Source organism: Erinaceus europaeus, chromosome 1 (genome assembly GCF_950295315.1).
Source record: "Erinaceus europaeus chromosome 1, mEriEur2.1, whole genome shotgun sequence".
Taxonomy (NCBI): domain Eukaryota; kingdom Metazoa; phylum Chordata; class Mammalia; order Eulipotyphla; family Erinaceidae; genus Erinaceus; species Erinaceus europaeus.
The window spans coordinates 61,417,795-61,438,916 of NC_080162.1; the positions used below are offsets into that span (position 1 = coordinate 61,417,795).

A 21,122-nucleotide genomic window follows, 5' to 3' on the forward strand; every position below is an offset into this window, starting at 1 on the left:
AGTAAAAATTAAAATCCAAGAATGTGAAGGATTGTTGTATCAGCACAAGTTTTCTTCAAAGAAGTCATTCATAGTGTGGAGCTCTGACAGGTAGAGAGAAGTAATTACCTGGCATTTCACTTCAAAGGTCTTGAAAGGACAGAATGCTCTAAATTGGGCTGTTCACAGCTTATCTATAGCAGCTCCAGACTCAAGTGAGCAAAGTTGTCATAACTTGCTGGGTCTTGAGAGACTGTATTTTAGCAGTTTCTCTGAGGTGAAGAGAGAAAGCTGAGACCAGAGCAGTAAAATCTAATACAAAGAGATGATTTTGTAGGTTTTTTTTTTTTGTGTGTGTGTGTGTGTGTGTGTGTGTGTGTGTATTACAGGAATACTAAGGTCAAACAAAATCCTTACTCTTTGTTGGAAAAGCCTCAGCACAAGCTCATTATTATCCTTCTAGCTGCTTCCAAATACTTTTATTCTTTAGATGATTGCATTTGGTTGTTAATGTATCAAATTTTGATTTTGACCAACTTCACGAAGATTTCAAATTTCCTAGAAACTGTTACTGGAAATATAGACCCTCTCGCTGGGGAAATAGGATAATGGTTATGCAAAAAGACTTTTATGCCTGAGGCTATAAGTTCAGGTTCAATCCCCCACATTCTTACCCTAAGCCAGAACTGAGCAGTGTTCTGATCTCTTTCTCTCTTTATCCTCTCTCTGTCCATCATCAAAATAAAACAAATAAATTATATTAAAATTTAAAAAGAAGAAAAGAACTATAGACCCTTTACCATAAACACTACTAAACTTGTCAGTTGAAAAGATAATTAAGAATTAGTTTTTTTCTCTTTCAGATTTTTGGAAGTGAACATTTTCAGATCTCAAGATTTACTAAGAACTCATGAGCAGAGTGAAATTGAAGTTCCTAGTTTAAAAAAATGTGTTTTCCCTAGATATACACCAGTTTCTGTGAGAGAGAGCTTATGTTCACACGTATCCATAAACTACTGCAAAATATATACCTGAAAGCAGAAGTACACTAGAGTTTGCAGTGAGTACCTCCCTAACACTTCCTCTCCACTATTCCAAGCTTTGGGTCCATGATTGCTCAACAATTTGTTTGGCTTCGTATGTTAACTCTCTTTTCAATCACCAGGTTCCAGATGCCACCAGGATGCTAGCCAGGCTTCCCTGGATTGAAGACCCCACCAATGTGTCCTGGAGCTCAGCTTCCCCAGAGACACACCCTACTAGGGAAAGAGAGAGGCAGACTGGGAGTATGGACCGACCAGTCAACGCCCATGTTCAGCGGGGAAGCAATTACAGAAGCCAGACCTTCTACCTTCTGCAACCCTCAATGACCCTGGGTCCATGCTCCCAGAGGGATACAGAATGGGAAAGCTATCAGGGGAGAGGGTGGGATATGGAGATTGGGTGGTGGGAATTGTGTGGAGTTGTACTCCTCCTACCCTATGGTTTTGTTAATTAATCCTTTCTTAAATAAAAAAATTTTTTTAAATGTGTTTTGAATGTAAAACATTAATTCCCCAATAAAGAATTTTAAAAAATGTATTTTGTGTGTGTACTGTTACAGATTAATGGTTAGTCTTATCGCTTTTGCATCACGTGGCTTAGGGCCTTCTTTATTTTTTCTTTAGATATTTTTCAACCACTCCCCCCACCAATTAAAACATATATACTTTTTATTGTCAAATATCCAGAAAAATTAAATATACTTCTAAACTTTAATTATTTAAAAACAAATTTTCAAGCAAAAATATCCAGCATTTGCCCAGACTCACCATAACATTCTAGGAAACTGTGTATCTGACACATTTTAAAGCCATTTATACACATTCCCAAGTGCTCTCCACATTCTTAACACTATCTTTATTTTTTAAATCAGTTATAGGCTAATGAGCTTCTGCTAAACACTTCCTAATTCTTGCTGCTACCTAGTGGTAAATTTGGATACTGCAGTATAATTTAGAGGAGTTGTTGAAGGGAAGGAAACAGAATTGAACGTGTCCTCAAGGCCCAGGTATGCATCAAATGGTTTCAAAGAACAAGAATGTGAACATATTACATAATTTATTCTGTTTAATTATTACTGATTCTTAATTTATTTATTACTAGTTTCCCAATTTCTCCATGTCTATCCTAAATGAACAGCAGTTACATAGAAAAATAGAAAATGCAATTCAGATTGCTGCTGAATTCACGAGGTAGAACATCTGACAGAGCTACACAAACAGGTCCTTTCTTCAGATTAGTCATGAGTCTTTGTTTAAAGTGGACATCAAATGAAGGAAGTCCAAGGGAGAAAATGTGACATCTACCAAATTTAACATTGCAAGGATCTGGTTGTTTTCATTTACTCAGGTGCCTTTGGGTCAGGAAACAGTGTTATTCTTGGTTACAAATTTTGGATTTTAGAACTGCTGCTAAAGCCATCACAAAACCACAAGTTCACAGAGAACCACAGTCTGGATAAGGGATCTTCTAAATTTGAATTCTTCTGCTCCTACTGCTTTAATAGTCTAGGAAGGGGCCATTACACCTTTTACCAGACTTAGGTGGATTTTGAAATATCCTTAGAATTCCCATTGTTTTTAGCATTGACTAGCTAATTCTCACAGGAAAATGGAGGAAGGATGAAAAAAAATAGTGAATTGAAGACGAAAGTAAGTGGTACTTATTAAAGGGTCAAGATCACAAAATATCTGAATATTTTAAGTTTTTTTGTTTCTGCATCTCATAGCAGGGCAAGTGGCCACAATGAAATCTGTTGCTTTAAATATTTTACTTACTTAATTATTTTATTGGCTAGAGACAGAGAAAAATGGAAGTGTATAGGAAGGGAAAAGAGAAAGGAAGAGAGACACCTAAAGAATTGCTTCACAATTTGTGGAGCTTTCTTCTGTGAATATGGGGACCAGAGGCTTGAACACAAATCCTTGTGTAGTGTAGCATGTGTGCTCAACTGGATACACCACCAGCTAGCCCCCCAATCTGTTTTCAATCATGAACTTCCAATGAACACATTGTTCTCTGCTGCAATCCCTGATTTGTCTAACTGGTTTACCCTGGTCTAAATTTTTGTTCTTGCTGGTAACAATGATTAATTAAAAATTTTAGAAAAAGTGTTGATGCTGCTTCCTTATAGTGGTTTAGGATCTACTGTGCTTTTTTTTCCTGGAGAAAAACACCACTATTACACAATTTCTTTAGGTCAGGTGAAAAATTGTGTGAGGATTGCTATAAGGATGCAGATAAAACTATCTTATAGTGAAGTAGACAGCTGGCTTTTTTATCTTTCAAATACAAGTTTAAATATTTCTCTTTCCCTTTCTATTTCCATGAGCTTCAGATCTCTTCCAAGTATTTAATGTTCTATATTGGCAACTCTTTTGGTAATATTGGTACTAGGATAATAGGTGACTTGAGAGTCTGATCCCATCAGATTAGATTTTATTTTTAAAGCATATATGTAAGATAGGAGAGGATGACAATATTTTACCTATGGTTTATCCAAAAGTGTGAGAGAGAATTATTTTGCATAGAACATCTCATAAGAGTACAATTCTAATCTCTATACCACTGTGACTAAAATTCTTTTAAAAAATTTTTATTTATTATTGGATAGAGACAGTGAAAAATAAGAGGGAAGCTGGAGGTAGAGAAGGAGAGAGACAGAGAGACACCTGCAGCCCTGCTCACTACTCGTGAAACTTACACCCTGCAGGTGGGGACCAGGGCCTTGAACCCAGGTCCTTGGGCACAGTGGAGTGTGTGCTCAACCAGGTGCACCACCACTTGGCCCCAATTAAAAAATTTAAAACCCACAACAGGTAGTACAGGGTCAATATCCTTAATATATGACCTTTGTTAATCATCACTGTTACCTGCTTTGTGTTTTTCATGCTGCAAAAATAAAACTTAGAGCTCTATATTGTCTTCTTATTTATTCATTTTGTGTAGATTGGTATACAGTGTTTTCTCTTTCAGCCTACTATCACTTTGTCTACAAGACTGATATTCACTCCATGACTTCTTAGGTGTCGGATCAGAGAGTTAACTATCCCTTTCCTTTATATTGTCTTTATGTATATGCTCACATTTTACTTTTAATGTGATTACTCATCACTAGTGCCTTGTCAATATAAGTGGCACTACCCTCATCATTGTGGCACTTACTTGACTATGAAACCACTGCAGATGTAGATAAATTGAGATAGGCTCAGTTGTAATGTAATTCTAAGGAATTTCGAGAAGTACCGCAGATTGTGTTGCTAGCGTTTTGGGGTTGTAAACAGGTACAAGGAATTCCTTTCTTACCTTTCTTCCAGCTATGTAACCTCCTGAGGATCCAAAGCTTTTGGTGAATGTGCCCATTAGCACATCAACATCTCGAGGGTCCATACCAAAGAATTCCACAACACCTCGGCCTGTTGGGCCAACAGCCCCAATACTGTGCGCTTCATCCATGTAGAGGTAAGCTTTGTATTTCTTCTTCAAAGCCACAATCTGGGGTAGATTCACAATGGAACCTTCCATACTAGGACCAAAGGAAAAATGTTCATTACTAATGGTAGTTTTCTAGAAGCTCTTTGTCAGACACACATCCAGTGTTCTCAATCTACCTAGATACCAGTGAGGGGTGATAGTGACATGCCCCTTCTTTCTTCTTAAAGCATATTTTACTAGCCTAAGACAACTCTGTCTTATAAGGTGAAGCTGTCATTCTCTTTCTTGCCAATAATGGATCTAAGTTCTTTGTATTATTATAATTATTTGGAATCCAAGCCATTAGCTTATTGCATTGTTGATCTATTTATAAAGTTGACTAGAGCAACTAGATGGACCATTTTTAGATTCTAGGTATTCCGCTGATTTCAATTAAGTCGCTGTATGGTGATCTATAGTTGTAAGTCTACCACTGCTTACTTGGCCACTTCTATCCAACTTAAAAACATAGTGCTTGAACTACCAGAGATTGAAATGGAAACTAAAGACACACACACACACACACACACACACACACACACACACACACACACACACACGTAGTATTAATTAACTAGAGTACAATAGAAAGTTCTTCTTAGGGTCTCTGTTTAGCACTCAGTGAAAGTTCAAACCTTACTCAAAACACTTCAACTGTTACGAGACCAGTGGGTATTAGGTTGGAGGAATTATGATAATGAGTGTAGTATTCATGTATATTTTATATTGTTTTATTTTATTTTATTTTGTGGAACCAGGGATTCAGACATGTGATTTCACTATTCAGGGAAACTTCTTTTTTTTAGAGTAATTAAAAAAGAAAACTTATTATTGGATAGAGACAGGCATAAATTGAGAGTGGAAGGGAAGAAAGAGAAAGGGAAAGAGAGAGATACCTACTGCACTTTACTACTTGTGAAGCTTTACCCCTGCAGGTGAGGACCAAGAACTTGAACCTGGGTCCTCGCACACTGTAATGTGTGCTCTTAACTAGAGGTGTCACCACCTGGCTCCTTGGGCAACTTTTTCATTTAGATAGAGAGACAGAGAGAAAAAATAGACAGAGAGGGAGAGATGGTACAGCACAAAAGTTTCCTCTATTGCTGTTATACCTTGCATATGGCAACAGGGCTTGAGTCTGGGTTGTATACATTATAATGCAGGCACCCTACCTGGTGAGCTATCTCTGTGCTTGTATGTATGTATGTATGTATGTATGTCTAAAGGCCTTTATTTTATTTTTTATTATCTTATTTATCTATTAGACAGAGACAGTCAGAAATCGAGAAGGAATGGGGAGATAGAGAGGGAAAGAGAGACAGAGAGACACCTGCAGCCCTGTTTCACCATTCACAAAGCTTACCCCAGTAGATGGGGAGATGGGGGCTTGAATCCATGTCCTTGAACATTGTAACATGTGTGATCAACCAGGTGGGCTACCACCCAGCCCCCCAACGGCTTTTATTTTTTAGAACATTTTAAGCTCAAAGAAAAACTGAGCAGAAGGCATAGGGATTTTTATTTAGCTCCCTGTCCCACATATGCACATACGTCCCTCCCCAATGATCAGCCCCCACCAGAGTGGGGCATTTGCTCAATTGGTGACCAACACTGACACATCATTATCACTTAATTTTCATAATGTAGAGTAGGGGTCATTCTTGGTACTAAACATTCTATGGATTTGCATAATTGTCTCATGATACATAGCTAACTATTGTGGTATCATTGTAGTAAAATAAATATCCTGTTGGTGTTTTGCTCATTCATATACCCCTATGACACATCAGTCCTTGGCAGTGACTGATCTTTTATTATCTCTATAGCTTTTGTCTTAGTTGGAATTAAACAGCATGTTGTCTTTTCACATTGGCCTCTCTCACCTAGTAATACACATTTAGGGTATTCCTGAATGTCTTTTCATGTCTTATTAGCTTATTTATTTTTAGCACTGAATAATGTTTCATTGTCTCAATGCACCACAGTTTATTTGTCCAACCACCTATTAAATGGCATCAATGTTGATTCCAAGTTTGGGGAAAAAGGAATAAAGCTGATACAAACATCAAGTGCCAGTTTCCTTGTATTTGATTCCTATATATATGTAACAAGCAATGCGATTGCTGGATTGTATTGCAAGAATATGTTTAATTTTGTATGAAACCATCGAACTGTCAGCCAAAGTGGTTGTACCATTTTGCATTCACACTAGTAGTATCTATTGCTCCACATCTGCTTCAGTCTTTTCTTCTGTCAGTGTTCCAGATTTTGACCTTGCAATAGGTGTGTAGTAATATTAATTTTCCTGATTTGCATGTCTTAAAGACCTTTGTTTTGGAGCATCATTTCATCTGTGTTTTTGATATCCGTGTGTTGTCTCTCATGACCCATTTTAAAAACTGGATTGTTTTCTTATTGTTGAGTTTTAAGAATTCCTTGTATATTTTGGATAACAAAATATAGTTAGTTAGATGTGTCTTTTGCAAATGTTTTTCTCCCAGTCTGTGGTTTGTCTTCTAATTCTCTTGACAGTGTCCTTCACAGAACAGACATATTTGATTTTAATGATATTCATTCAGCTTTTTATTACATTTTTACTTTTCACAAGGTTATTTTAACTGGCTGCTTTTAGATTTTAACAAATGGAAGATCAAATAAAGTCGTTTTCTCTTATGTAAGTTGGTAAGTTACTGCTATTATTTTCTTAGATTTAGTGATTTTAAAGTTCTTTGCATTGAAGGGAGGTCATAGGGCTATCTGACTGTCTAGGTCTAGGCTGTATCCACACCACTATCCATGATTCCAGGCAACTAACATGATGCTTTCTTCCAGTTTCCTCTTATTATATAAAGTAATAATGATTATGAGATCTTCATAATTTCTGTGTAACAATGACTTGAAATAATGCTTGCAAAGTACTAGGTAAATAATGAGTACTCAATGTGGTATGTTCTTCAGGGGAAATGGAAAAGCCTAATTTGAGAGATTGGTAATCCTCTTTGTGGAATCTTCTCGTAATAATGCATATGGATGCCATTGTAGGTATCGTACATAATAAATAGCTATAGACACCAAACAATACTAGAAGTTTTTTATCACTTTTTTTTTTCCCTATAGTGAGATAAAGAGCTTGGTGCACGCATTAAAAAAAAAAAATCTATCTGTGTTATGTCTATGGATCAGTGTTAAAAAACAGTGCCAAGAATGATAAAAAAAAAAAAAAAAAAGAATGTCATACTCTTTCTTCCTGAATGGAAGGCTGTGTTCTCTCTTGACATCAATAGAAGACAAACAACTAAAATAAAATTACAGGTGAAGATCATTTGCCAGTTAATTTGAAGTGCTGTTCAAAGTGCTGGGACTTGAATTATTAAGCCAGCAAGTCAGTGAATAATTTCTTTATATATTTGTTATTACATAATATATTAGCTAAGTGACAAAACTCCTTTTAAAATATTTCTCTTACCACCTTCTTCTCCACATGTAAATAGCATTATCCATTGGCTGGACTGAAAAGTAAACCATTGGTTTGCTAAATCATCATAATCCTTTCTTAAATAAAAAAAAATAATAATAAATAAATATTCAAATGGCCCTTGGCTGGGGCAAAAAATAAAAAATAAAAATAAAAAATAAATCATCATAGTGGAAAAATGTCATTGGTGGGTTCAAAGTCTATCCCAAGATAAGAAAGGAAGAAAGAGAATAAAAGAGGATCTAAGTCTAATAAAAATAAATTCACTAATGCTTTTTAAAAAAAATTTAAACTATACTAATAGTAAGTTGGAGGTTTACTACTGAAGTTTCCAGTCTTTCAATTGAATATATTTTTGAGAAGGGCATAACTTACATTGTTAGAGTAAGTGGCATTCTGATATTTTAGCATATGTTCATATCCTAGAGATTATTTCTTGAGCAATTATTTACATCAACTGTACATATACAATGTTTAGCAAGAAGCAGGCACATGATAAATATTACTTTGTTCATTTAACACCTATCCTTTTGGTGGGTAGAAATCAAATACCTTTGCTATGCAGATATCTTACTATCCTTAATTGCAAATTCCTCAACTAAAAGTAAATTCAGACAGTTATGTTTGGTTGTGGACTTCCTATGCCTTGATTTTTGCCAAGCACTGGTTTATACAACCTCATTTACTAAATAACCCTATTAGGATACACAACTGTATGTGTCAATGTGAGGATATGGATTTTCTAGGCCTCCTTCCAAATTTAGATTCCTCTTGGTTCTGTATATAATAATAACCCCCAGATAATTTTTAAATGGTAATATCACCATTATTACTATTATTGTTTTTGCTATGATCATAACAATTTTTGTTGAGTTCATTGACTTCTCAGACTTGGTATTTAGCTTTTTCTACTATAATATCTGCTTTAAACTTTCTGAATTGGTAGACACCTCTCTTTTGGAGTTAATTAAAAACAAACAATCATAATTTATGTGAGCTCTCTCAGGGAGGGGGGAGGAGGTGTTTGTCCAAAACTAACCACAAGCAAGAGATAAAATGTCTTGGATTTAAATTCAAAAGAGGCTTTGAATAGATATTAAGAAGATATGTACTCAAAATACTTCTCACAAAAAATGGAAACACATTTGTGACCTATTAATTTCACATTCTTAACCCTGACCTTTTGAAAAATCTTGTAGGGAGTATGTCATTTTCTGGTGATAGCAGTAAATGAGAACTTTTTAAAGTTCTAGAGCTCTGTTAGTCTACTGTTATTTTTCAAATGAGGGAACTGTGTTCTTAGGAGGTACCAAGGCTTCAGAGGTACCCTGCTTTCTACATATGAATATAGTCTTTTAGGCTGTGTCTCATTTAAAGACAAGATTCTGGAGCATGGATAATAAAAAGAATTTCTCTGTGAAGGCACATTAAATGTGAGCTGAAATTTTACTCTGTATAAACTGCCATGATTTATTGTCCACAAATATGGCTACTTGAAGGCTTCCTATTTCTTTTTTATAAATTAGTGATTTAATAATGATTAACAAGATTGTAGGATAAGAGGGGTACAATTCCATATAGTTCCCACCACCAGAGTTCTATATCCCATCCTTTCCATTGGAAGTTTCCTATTCTTTATTGGTCTGGGAATATGGACCAAAGATCTTTATGGAGTACAGAAGGTGGAAGGTCTAGTTTCTGTAATTGCTTCTCTGCTGATCATGGTTGTTGGCAGGTCAATCCATAACCCCAGACTGTTTCTATCTTTCCTTAGTGGGGTAGGAATCTGGGGAAATGAAGTTCCAGGACATATTGGTGAGGTCATCTGTCCAGGGAAGTCAGGATTCTCTCATTAACAGGTGGATGCCTGTTTCCCTTACCCTTGGTTCTGGACTAGCCTTGTGACATGACAGAACAAACAGAATACAGAGGTAGTGATGTTTTCCTCAAACCACTAGTTCTGTTTTTGTTTGTTTTTTTCCTCTTGGAAGGCAGGCTTTATGATGTCAGGAAGCTCTGACTGGGTAGTAAAGCTTAGCTATAGAGAAAACACTTTAGGGGTGAAAACAAGGTACTTAAGACCCTAAATGTGAGATTGTTTTGGAATTGCCTACCCCAACTGAATGGTTAGTTGAATGCAGGTCTATGTATGGCCCTGGTCAATACAATGTGAACCCCCAAGTATTGTCCAGTTGGCCAGACAGATCACAATCATATGGGAAGTAACCACTCATTTCTTTATAAATCATTATGCTTTGTGGTGGTCTATTTCATTTTAGATAATGGATAACACTCCAGAATGACTGGTAAAGTGTGTGTTGTGGTTCTTGTCATCCTGATTTAGAGCCTTAAGTCTGTACCCAACTTCCTCATCCCCCTGGTATTATAGCAGGACACAGGTCCAATGTAATCATTAACTAGCCCTACAGGCTAGAAGCCTTTTCTTTCCTTTCCTTTCCTTTCCTTTCATTTCCTTCCCTTCTCTTCCCTTCCCTCCCCTTCCCTTCTCTTCCCTTCCCTCCCCTTCCCTTCTCTTCCCTTCCCTCCCCTTCTCTTCCCTTCCCTCCCCTTCCCTTCCCTTCCCTTCCCTTCCCTTCCCTTCCCTTCCCTTCCCTTCCCTTCCCTTCCCTTCCCTTCCCTTCCCTTCCCTTCCCTTCCCTTCCCTTCCCTTCCCTTCCCTTCCCTTCCCTTCCCTTCCCTTCCCTTCCCTTCCCTTCCCTTCCCTTCCCTTCCCTTCCCCTTTCTCCCCCTCCCCCTCCTCCTCCTCCTCCTTTCCTTTCCTTTCCTTTCCTTTCCTTTCCTTTCCTTTCCTTTCCTTTCCTTTCCTTTCCTTTCCTTTCCTTTCCTTTCCTTTCCTTTCCTTTCCTTTCCTTTCCTTTCCTTTCCCTTCTCTTTCCTTCTCTTTCCTTCTTTAGTGGAGCCAAGTTCTATTTATTTGTATTTGGTTTCTGTTTACTCTGGTTCTGCCTGTTTTCCCTTGCAGATTCATACTCCCTCTAGTTCAGCCTGAGTGAGCAGTTAGCATGAAGCACACAGAAAGAGAAAAGACCCATGAGGTTATGACAATCCAGAGTCAACAGGGGATTATTTTCTGAAAGAAGCGCCTTAGAGTCAGTGATTAATTAAAGTTGTCTGTAGCAAGGTTTCTCAACCTTAGCATGGTTGATATTTGATCCTGATATTACTCTGTTATAGGAGATCAATTTATGAGACTATATGATGTTTATTACCACCCTTGGTCCCTGCCTACCAGATGCTGATATCTTCTATTGCACTTGTTATAGAAGAATATTGCCAAGTGTGCCCCTGGTAGGAAATGTTACCAGAGAGAAGTCATCCTTATTGAGAACACAACTCTAGGGTGATTGTAAAGATTTCATTAAAAGGGTATAATCTCCAGGATAACCTGTGAGGCTCCCCTTAACACCTGGTAAATGCTGCTGAAAACCATCTGCTAGAAACTGGAAAAACTGACTTTGAAACTATGAAGTATCTCTTGAAATGCCCAGAACACCATTCAGAAGGTGAATAAGGACTAGAGTAAAACAAGTAAAATTAGTGTTGAATGGGCTTATTTGATAGTGTTATCATAAACTTGGGAGAAATCATTTCTTTTTCCAAAAGGGATAGAAGTGTGCATTTCTTTTGGTGCTTGCTATTTATTTATGTAATGAAAACAGCCTGTACCTGGGGACTGATTAGTTTAGCTGTTCTCAAGTTTCCTATGCAACCACATTCATCATTGTTGGAAAGTTTAACTCTTATCATTTTCCTTTAAACGTCTTTTATTTTTCTGTAATTGTCTCATAGGAAGCCTCTCAATTCCTTGAACGGTAGGACGGTTTGAGAATTGATTTAAGAGTTAGCACTCTAATGTAAATTTTTCTTGACACATGGATTAGGGTGTCCAACAGACAAAAGCCTGAAGGCAATTTCCATTTCAGCAATGCTAATTGATTCAGACAGAGAAAGAAGCAAATTCAATCACAATCTGTAATACAAAAGTTTAACTCTAGTGTTTTTTAAATTTATCTTTGTGCTTTTGGTCTGTTCAGTTTAAAAGGACTGGGAAAATTCAGGCATACACATACCTTTAGGCTCTAAGACCATTCCTTCTTTCATCCCACCTCCCAGCTCTCTGAGTTAAGAATTGCACACTAGGGGGCAGGGGTAAATAGTATAATGGTTATGCAAAGAGATTCTCATGCCTGAGGCTCTAGAGTCCCAGGTTCATCCCCTGCACCACAATAAACCAGAGCTGAGCAGTGCTCTGGTAATTAAAAAAAAAATTGCACACTAGGTTAACAAGCAGATATTTTGTTTTCTAATGCTAACTATTGACCAGACTCAGCAAACAACTGGAGCTTGAACGTGCTGTTCACTTAAGGAGATCTGCTTGCCCGCAGTAACATCTACTAGAGCAGTACAGAAAAGGAGTCTCATAATGTTGAATAATTCAACTCTCAGTGACCTTTAAAACTATGGGACAGTCAAAGGTAGTGGAATCAATGGAAGTTAGAAATAGCCTGTGAAAGCATCTCTGAGGACATCATTGCAAGCTTTCAATCTCCACTGAAACCCACCATTAGTACTATAGTCGTTGAAAACCAGGCAACCCAAGGCCTGACAGTTCTTAGATTCCTCAACAAAACCTCTGATTAACTCAGTTTTTTTTTTTCCCCATTTAGCTAGGAGGGTGTCTGTCTTTTTCCCATTTTGTCAGCTTCCTGAGGACCAGTCCATGTTAAAATATCTCTGGTTATCCACATACCTGTAGATGCCCTCCACCAGGATGAGAATCTTTCTCCAAGCTCTGCGGATTCGAGGCTGGCCGTACACTATAGCATCTCTCAGGAGCTTCTCTAGGTTTTGCATATCTTTAAATAATAGCATAAAAGAAATCGAGTCAAAAAGTGTTTTTCTTTTTTATATTCCGAGGAGGCATCAGTGCTTTTCTTTGTTCTCTCTTTTTTTTTTTTCTTCTATTTTTGATTCAGGTTCAGATCTAAACTTTCATAGGGCAAAATCAGAAACAGAAAACTCCTGAAGTAGTGGGGGGTAAAGCCTAGTGTGTGTATGTGTTTGAAGTTTAAGGATGATAAAATGACTAATCAGGTTTACATCACGGGAAGTATAAACACTCCCATACTCCCACTGGCTCATGGTTTCACAGACTGTTATAAAGCTCTCCTCTCCTATCTCCACACTGCTTCAATATCAAATCTTCTTAGGTGTAAGTATTGTTGCCAGGTTAAATTAAGTCTGAGAAATAATTAGCTAACATTATTGTAGTCATGAGTATATTAGAGTTTAGCTGAGTTGATAAGGAGTTGCAATATTGGTGGTAGCAGTTCCAACTTTTGGCAATTGTGCTGCTATCAATATAGGTATACATATATCATTTTGGATGGTGTGTGATTGAGTCCTTAGGATATATCCCAGCAGTTTCAATTTTTAAACTTAGAAATTTATTTCTTGATATTCTCCAACCTAAGAGGCTTAAAAACTTTGAAGCAGTGAGACAATTAGCTTTTTCTCTGCAAAGAATTCAGAGACTTTGGTTACATTAATAACAGTTCACAATTAATGAATCCTAGCTGTTTTCTAGACACTCTTCCAAGCACACTCATTAAAATAGTCATCTTTGCAATGACCTTAAGAGATAACTCAAGTTTACACTTGGACTTGATAGGCAGAGAGATCTAATAAATTGCCTGAGGTTTATGACCTTCAATAGCAGAATCCACACTAGAGCCCATGTAGTGTTGTATTGTTACCCATGCTTGCTACCAGTACCATTTACTGTCTTATGTAAGATCATGTCTCTTCTTCTCACACTGAATTGTGATTGAGAGCACTCAAGGAGGAATGTCTGACAGGTATTTTTAGCTTTTAATGTGACATGTAACTAGTAGTGCCTTTTCATTTATTTCAGCAGAGAGACCTTTGGGAAAGATTTGGTTTCTCACCCAGTTACTTTTATTTGCATAAATGGTGTGTGCGTGCAAGAAAAGGAAGATTTTTTTTTTAATTTTTCATTTTTATTGCCTAAACATTGCTCAGTTATGGCTTATTTACTTATTTTAGAATTAAAAAAAAATATGATATTAACATGAAAACAAATAGCAGGAATTTCATTTACAACTTTAACTTCCATAACATTACATTTCAAGGCTCTTCCCTAAACTGTTTAAAAGGGGATTATGCAACATTAAATGAGTGTTTGTTTATAAAATGCAAATCAGGACTTTTAATAGCCTTCAAAGGTGCTAATTGTGATTCTGTGTAAGTGGGAGTGTTCTGTATGGTATTTCCCATTTTTTCAGCTAAAGCTTAAGGTAACACTGTACCTAGGGCTTTCATGCCTCAGACATGAAATTTTGTTGTGTAAACTGTTGTTTTATCTTCCTATCCCAATAAAACAAAGAGAGGGGCCAGGTGGTGGCAGTGCATCTAGTAAGTGCTCACATTAAACCACAGGAACCCAGATTCAAGGCCCTAGTCCCCACCTGCAGAGGGAAAGCTTCATGAATGGGCTTCAGCAGGGCTGTAGGTGTCTCTCTCCCTCTCCCTCTTTATCTCCTCCTCCTTTCTCAATTTCTCTCTCTCTATCCAATAATAAATAAATAAATGAATAAATATATAAAAATAAATAAAACAAAGAGATTTATATGTAAGCATTTCAGGCTCATTAAATATTTCATTAATCTTTCACTTTTTGTGCATCTAAATTTAAGAACTTAAGGTCTAGAATGAATTCTTGATTTGAAAATTTATACCCACTACTGAATTACTTTATTTTGAAGTCTGTTGTGTCATATATTAGGATAGCTATTCCTGCCTTTCTTAGTCCCTGCCTATATGATGATTTTTTCATCCTTTCATTCCGAACCTGTTTTTGTATTATGAGTTAGGTGGGACTCCTGCAGACAATATATGGTTGGGTTGTATTTTCTGATCCATCTTCCTACCCTGTGTCTTCTAATGGGTGACTGTTAGGTAATGCTAACGAGGAATTAGTTGTCCCTTGTGAAATGCTCACAGGAGAAGTCTAGCAAAGATAAATCTGAAATCGCACAGTCAGTATTGATCTTAGACGCCACATACATAGTTCTTAAGTATCAAGGCAGATTCTCGTTGTTTCATCACTGACCTAGGATTAAGCTAACTGAGATTCTTGGTTTCAATGGAGAGGCCTTCATCTGCCTTGGGTTTCCAATTTGTGGTTAGGTGTGTTTTAGGGCTTCCTCCAAAGTTGGGTGGGTACATTAGTAGGTATACTCACTTTTCACACTCCAACCCTTCCATCTCTAATGAGAACATGTGATATTTCTTTCTTGTTTTAAATTTAATTTAATTTAATTCAATTTTTTGCCTCCAGGGCTCTCTGCCAGCACTACAAGTCCACTGTTCCCAGTGGCCGTTTCTTTTCCTTTCCTACTTTTATTCCATAGGACAGAGATAGAGTCGTGGGGCTTTTAGTGAGTCCGGAAAAATGTTTGTCAATTTTGTTTATCCTTTCAAAGATACAGCAGGTTTGTATGCTTTTTTTGTTTGTTTGTTTTAAATGGTATTTATTTTTGTCCTATTTTCTATTATTTCTTTTCTTCTATTTGCATTAAGCTTCCTTTGTACTCCTTTTAAAAATTTCCTTGAGGTGTGTCCTCAGGTTGTTTATTTGAATTTTTCTTGTATTCTGATATGTGCCTGAATTGCTATGAATTTCCCTACTAGTACTGTCTATTATTAAATATTTCTCTGTTAGTGTCAAATATTCTGATTTTTCATATCTTCATTTTCATTTGTTTCTAGGAACATTTTAATTTCTTCCTTAATTTCCTCTGATCCAGTAACTGCTAAGCAGTATACTGTTGAGCTTCCATATTCTAGAACTCTTTTCTTTATTATTATTATTTTTTAAACTTTTTCTTCACTTCAGCTTTTACATTTTTAAAAAGGATTTTATTTATTAATGAGAACAATAAGAGCAGAGAGAAAGAACCAGACATCACTCTGGCACATGTGCTGCCAGGGATGGAACTCGCGACCTCATGCTTGAGAGTTCAAAGCTTTACCACTGCGCCACCTCCCAGACAGACCACATTTTTAAAAATATTTTTATTTTCTTATTATTGGATAGAGACAGAGAGAAATTGAGAGGTGAGCAGAATGGAGAGAGGGAGAGAGACAGAGAGACACCTGCAGCCCTGTTTCACCACTTGTGAAGCTTTCCCCATGCAGGTGGGGGGCCAGGGACTTGAACCCAGGTCCTTGCTCACTGCAATGTGAGCACTTAACCAGGTGCTCCATCACATGCCCCCTGGAACTCTTTTATAGCATTCTATTTGTTGTTGAGTGTTGGTTTGATTCCACTATGGTCTGAGAAGATACTTGTAGTGATTTCAATGCGCTTGATTTTTTTTTTTTTATTTATAAAATGGAAATATTGACAAGCCTATCAGATAGGAGGAGTATATTTCCACACAATTCCCATGCTCAGAGCTCCATATCCAATCCCCTCCCTTGAAAGCTTCCCTATTCTTTATCCCTCTGGGAGTATGGATCCAAGATCATTGTGGGGTGCATTATGGTTTATCCTTGAGAATATTCATGTGGGATTGAAAAGAATGGGTATTCTACTCTCTAGGGATGAAGAGTTTTGAAGATATCTTGTAGGCTTAGTCTGTCTCTTTGTTTAATTTTTTCTCTCTCTCTTTTTAAATTTTTATGTATAAAATGGAAAAACTGACAAGACCATAGAGGGGTACAATTCCACACAATTCCCACCACCAGAACCCTGTATCCCATCCCCTCCCCTGATAGCTTTCCTATTCTTTAACCCTCTGGGAGTGTGGACCCAAGGTCATTATGGGATGCAGAAGGTTGAAGGTCTGGCTTCTGTAATTACTTCCCCCTGAACATGGGTGTTGGCTGGTGGATCTGTACTCCCAGCCTATTATCTCTTTCCCTAGTGGTACAGGACTCTTGGGAAGTGGGGCTCCAGGACACATTGGTGAGGTTATCTGCCTAGGGAAGTCCGGTTGGCATCATGGTAGAGTCTCTTTTTTATAAAATTAATTTTCTCCTTGGATGATCTATTTGTGAAAATAGGGTGTCAAAGTCTCCTAGTATTACTGTATTGCTATTGATATATATTTGTAGTACTCCCAGTAGATGTTTGATATATTTTATGACTTTTCACTGGGTGCATAAATATTAGTAATCATTATATCCTCCTGGTTGACTGATTCCCTAAGCATTATGTAATGCCTATCTCTACCTTTTATTACTTTATTTTGAAGTCACATGTTGTGTCATATATTAGGATAGCTGTTCCTGCCTTTTTTAGTCCCTTTTTTAGTCCCTATGATGATTTTCATCCTTTCATTCTGAACCCGAATTTGTGAATTTGTTCTGTTGGGTCCTGCAGACAATATATGATTGGGTTGTATTTTCTGATCCATCAACGTACTCTTTGTCTTTTAATGGGTGATTTATACCATTGACATTTATTGATTTTATGGATTTAAGATATTTTAATGCAATTATTATAAGTTTGTCTTGGGTGCTCTTATGTGAGACATTTTTTGTTGTCTCTGTTTAAAGGAGATCTTTTAGAAGTTTTTGTACAGCAGTTTCAGTGATAATGTATTTCTTTAACTGATCCTTGTCTAAGAGGATTATTATTATTTCATCTAGTCTGAATGGCAGTCTGGTGGGATAGGGTATTCATGGAAGAAAGACTTTTTCTTATTGAGCATTGACATTTAATTCTGACTTTAATGGTTTGTGGTGAGAAATCTGTTGATAGTCTTAGTTTTTTCTCTGTATGTGACTCTTTATTTATTTATTTTTTGAAGCTTTCAGGATCCTTTCTTTAGTCTTTGCCAATTTAATTCTGATGTCTTGGTGTGTATTAAATGTTAAGAATACAATAATTCAAATGATAAACAAGAACACACACACATTTGAGGACATAATACTATATATACAGAAACTAAAATACACACACCTCTCTCTCTCTCTCTCTCTCTCTCTATATATATATATATATATATATGTATATATATTTATATATACACACACATTTAATTTTAGCATTTTGGGACTATTGGTCTAGAATCCGAACAGGTCTTAACAGCCTTTGAAAAAAGTATTTCTTTTTTAAAATTATTTTTATTTTTTAATTCTTATTTATTTATTTATTTTTTATTTTATAAAGACAGCCAGAAATTGAGAGGAAGGGGGAGATAGAGAGGGAGACTGGGAGTATGGACCGACCAGTCAACATCCATGTTCAGCGGGGAAGCAATTACAGAAGCCAGACCTTCCACCTTCTGCAGCCCACAATGACCCTGGGTCCAAGCTCCCAGAGGGATAGAGAGTGGGAAAGCTATCAGGGGAGGGGGTGGGATATGGAGATTGGGTGGTGGGAATTGTGTGGAATTGTACCCCTCCTACCCTATGGTTTTGTTAAATAAATAAAAAAAAAAAAAGAATGGAGAAAGGGGGTGGGGGTAGATAGCATAATGGTTATGTAAACAGACTTTTATGCCTGAGGCTCTGAAGTCTCAGGTTCAATCTCCTGCACCACCACAAACCAGCCTTGAGCAATGCTCTGGTAAAGAAAAAAAAAAGTGGAATGCAGTGAACATTAATGTCTTTATTCACTTTGGTTACAATTGAAAGCTCATTCTTTTTTGCTACTTTGGAAAGTTTTCATGAGGAATGCGTTGTTTTATTTCTAATATTTATTTTCTATATAGATGGGTATTTCTAAGTGGGCAAAAGGAAATGTTGCAGGAGGATAAGAGATAGTTCATCTGATAGAGTGCATGATTTATAATGCCCAGTGACCCAGGTTCAAGCCCCCTCCTATGATATGGATTCAACTGCATGGGGGAATCTTCATGAGATGCAGAGCAGGGCTCTCACACTCTATCCAAAAATTAAAATAAATGTTTCAAACACTTTGTCTCTCTCTTTTTTTTTTTTTACAAGAAAGCATTTTATAGTTCTGATATTTTATTAAGTTTTTATATTGATCATGCCATGAATTCATAGGGAATGGGTTCCAGCATCTCTGGTTTCTTTCTGTTGGTTCTCACAAAGTGTGTTTCTCTGGGTGGAGCAGGCTGATTCTTCAGTTAAACCCAAGTCCCTTCTCTTTGGCTTCCTTTTTTTTCTGATCATTTACTTCACACGTTTCAAGAAGCTCTCTCTGCTCTTAGAGCACTTAATATGCTCAATACAAATATTCTATTGGCAAGAATCTTGCCCTTTACTTGTTTATTTACAACAATACCAACAGCATGCTGGGTAACATTTTAGATTCTTTCAGTTTGGCCGTGGTAACATTTGTGGGACACTCCTTTGTGAACAGTGCCCATTCCCTTTTTATCTACAATATCACCTTTCTTATAGATTCGAATATATGTAGCCAAAGGAACAACTCTATGTTTTCTAAAAGACCTAGAGAACATATAGCGGGTTCCTCTCCTGTTTCCCTTTGTGTTAGTCATTTTGGCGATTTACTGGAAGATGGCTGCTCCAGCTAGGAAAAAAAAAAAAAAGCCGAACACTTTCTAGAGTCTATTAAGATGAGAGTAAATTTGAAGGCTGATTTTCTCAGTCAAATTCCAGATACAATTAGGTTACTGTGGAAATATCTTTCAAATGCTTTGGCTGAGATGTGCAAGATTAAAAGAAAAACACATTGGTCAGCTAAGAGTCTAAGAGTTATTAATATATATATTTCCTTTTATCGCTTTATTTGGTGGGTAATGGTTTACAGAATAGTTGTTGAAACATGGGTGCAGTTTCTCATCTGACAATGCATGATAGGTGTCTGTAAAATACTCTAACCTGTAACTTAGGTCCTTTTCCATCGTCATGCATCAGGACCCCAAAGCTCTCCAATCCCCACAGGATCTCCTTCCCCAGAGTACTTTACTTTGTTGCAATGCACAATACCCAGTCCAAGTTTTACTTTGTGTTTTGCCTTTCTGTCCTTGATTCTTAAGTTCTTTTATGATTGGGATCATGTGATATTCATCCTCTTTCTGGCTTATCTTATTTAACGTGAGTCCTTCGTGCTCAATTCAAGATGAGATGAAGATGAATCCATCACTTTTAACATCTGAGAAGTATCCCATTGTGTATATATACCATAACTTTCTTAGTCATGAAACTGCTGTTGGACACCTGGGTTGCTTCCAAGCTTAATCTATTACAAATTTCAGTACTATGAACATAGATGTACATTATAGATCTATTCTGATGGATATGTTTGTTTCTTTTTGACATATCTCCAGAAAAGGAAATGCTAGATCATAGGGCAGATTAATCTCTATCATTCTGAGTATTGTCCAGACTGCTGTCCACAGGGGTTGTACTAATTCACATTCCCACCAGAAGTATAAATTTCCTTTCCCCCCACATCTTACCAACATTTGATGTTAATATTATTTCTAATAAAGTGGTATCTCATTGTTATCTTTTCTCAGATAATCAGTGACTTTTAGCATTTGTTTATACATCTGTAGGCCTTTTGGATCTCTTCTTTGGTGAATATTTTATCCATATTCTCTTTTCATTTTTTGGATAGAGTTATTTGTTTCTTGGTTGCTGAGTTTGATGAGTTCTTTATTTTATTTATAAGACTCTTGTTTCATGTATAGCATGTAAAGATTATTCCCATTCCTCAAGAAGTCTCTCTGTTTTGGTGATGGTTCCATTTCCTGTGCATATTTTCAATTTGATGTTGTCACAAAATTCTTTCCAGTCCTATCCACTAAAGTGGGGCTGGACTTTCTGTAAACCCTAACTTGCTTTCTGCTAAGTGACTTTCTTTGGCTATTAGAAGAAAGGAAGAGACAGTTCCATACCTCTTCCCCCCCCCCCATTTCTTATTTGTGATTAAAAGTGGCTTACAAGATTATAAGATTACAATGTATAGTTCCATAACATACCTACCACTAAGGTTTGGTGTCCCCCTGCTCCCAAAGATAACCACTATAATTCTCACAAAGTCTTAGAAACAGTTCATTTGTTTTGGATTTTTTTTTTTTTTTTTTTGGTCAAGTTAAGTTTATGTGTATCAGTTCTCTAGATTTCACATGTGAGTGAAACCATCTGGTAGTTGTACTTCATC

At 36.8% G+C, this 21,122-nt stretch overlaps 1 protein-coding gene across 1 annotated transcript in view; it reads right to left on the bottom strand.

Annotated features, from left to right (window-relative positions):
• The window catches only part of SPTLC3 (serine palmitoyltransferase long chain base subunit 3), a 158,085-nt gene that overhangs the window by 44,037 nt on the left and 92,926 nt on the right, over positions 1-21,122 (bottom strand). The window contains exons 7-8 of the mRNA XM_007526075.3: positions 12,741-12,846; positions 4,327-4,546 (exon numbers count right to left, since the gene is read on the bottom strand). Of these exons, the coding sequence (XP_007526137.1) occupies positions 4,327-4,546; positions 12,741-12,846 (326 nt within the window). The remainder of the gene's footprint in view (positions 1-4,326; positions 4,547-12,740; positions 12,847-21,122) is intronic.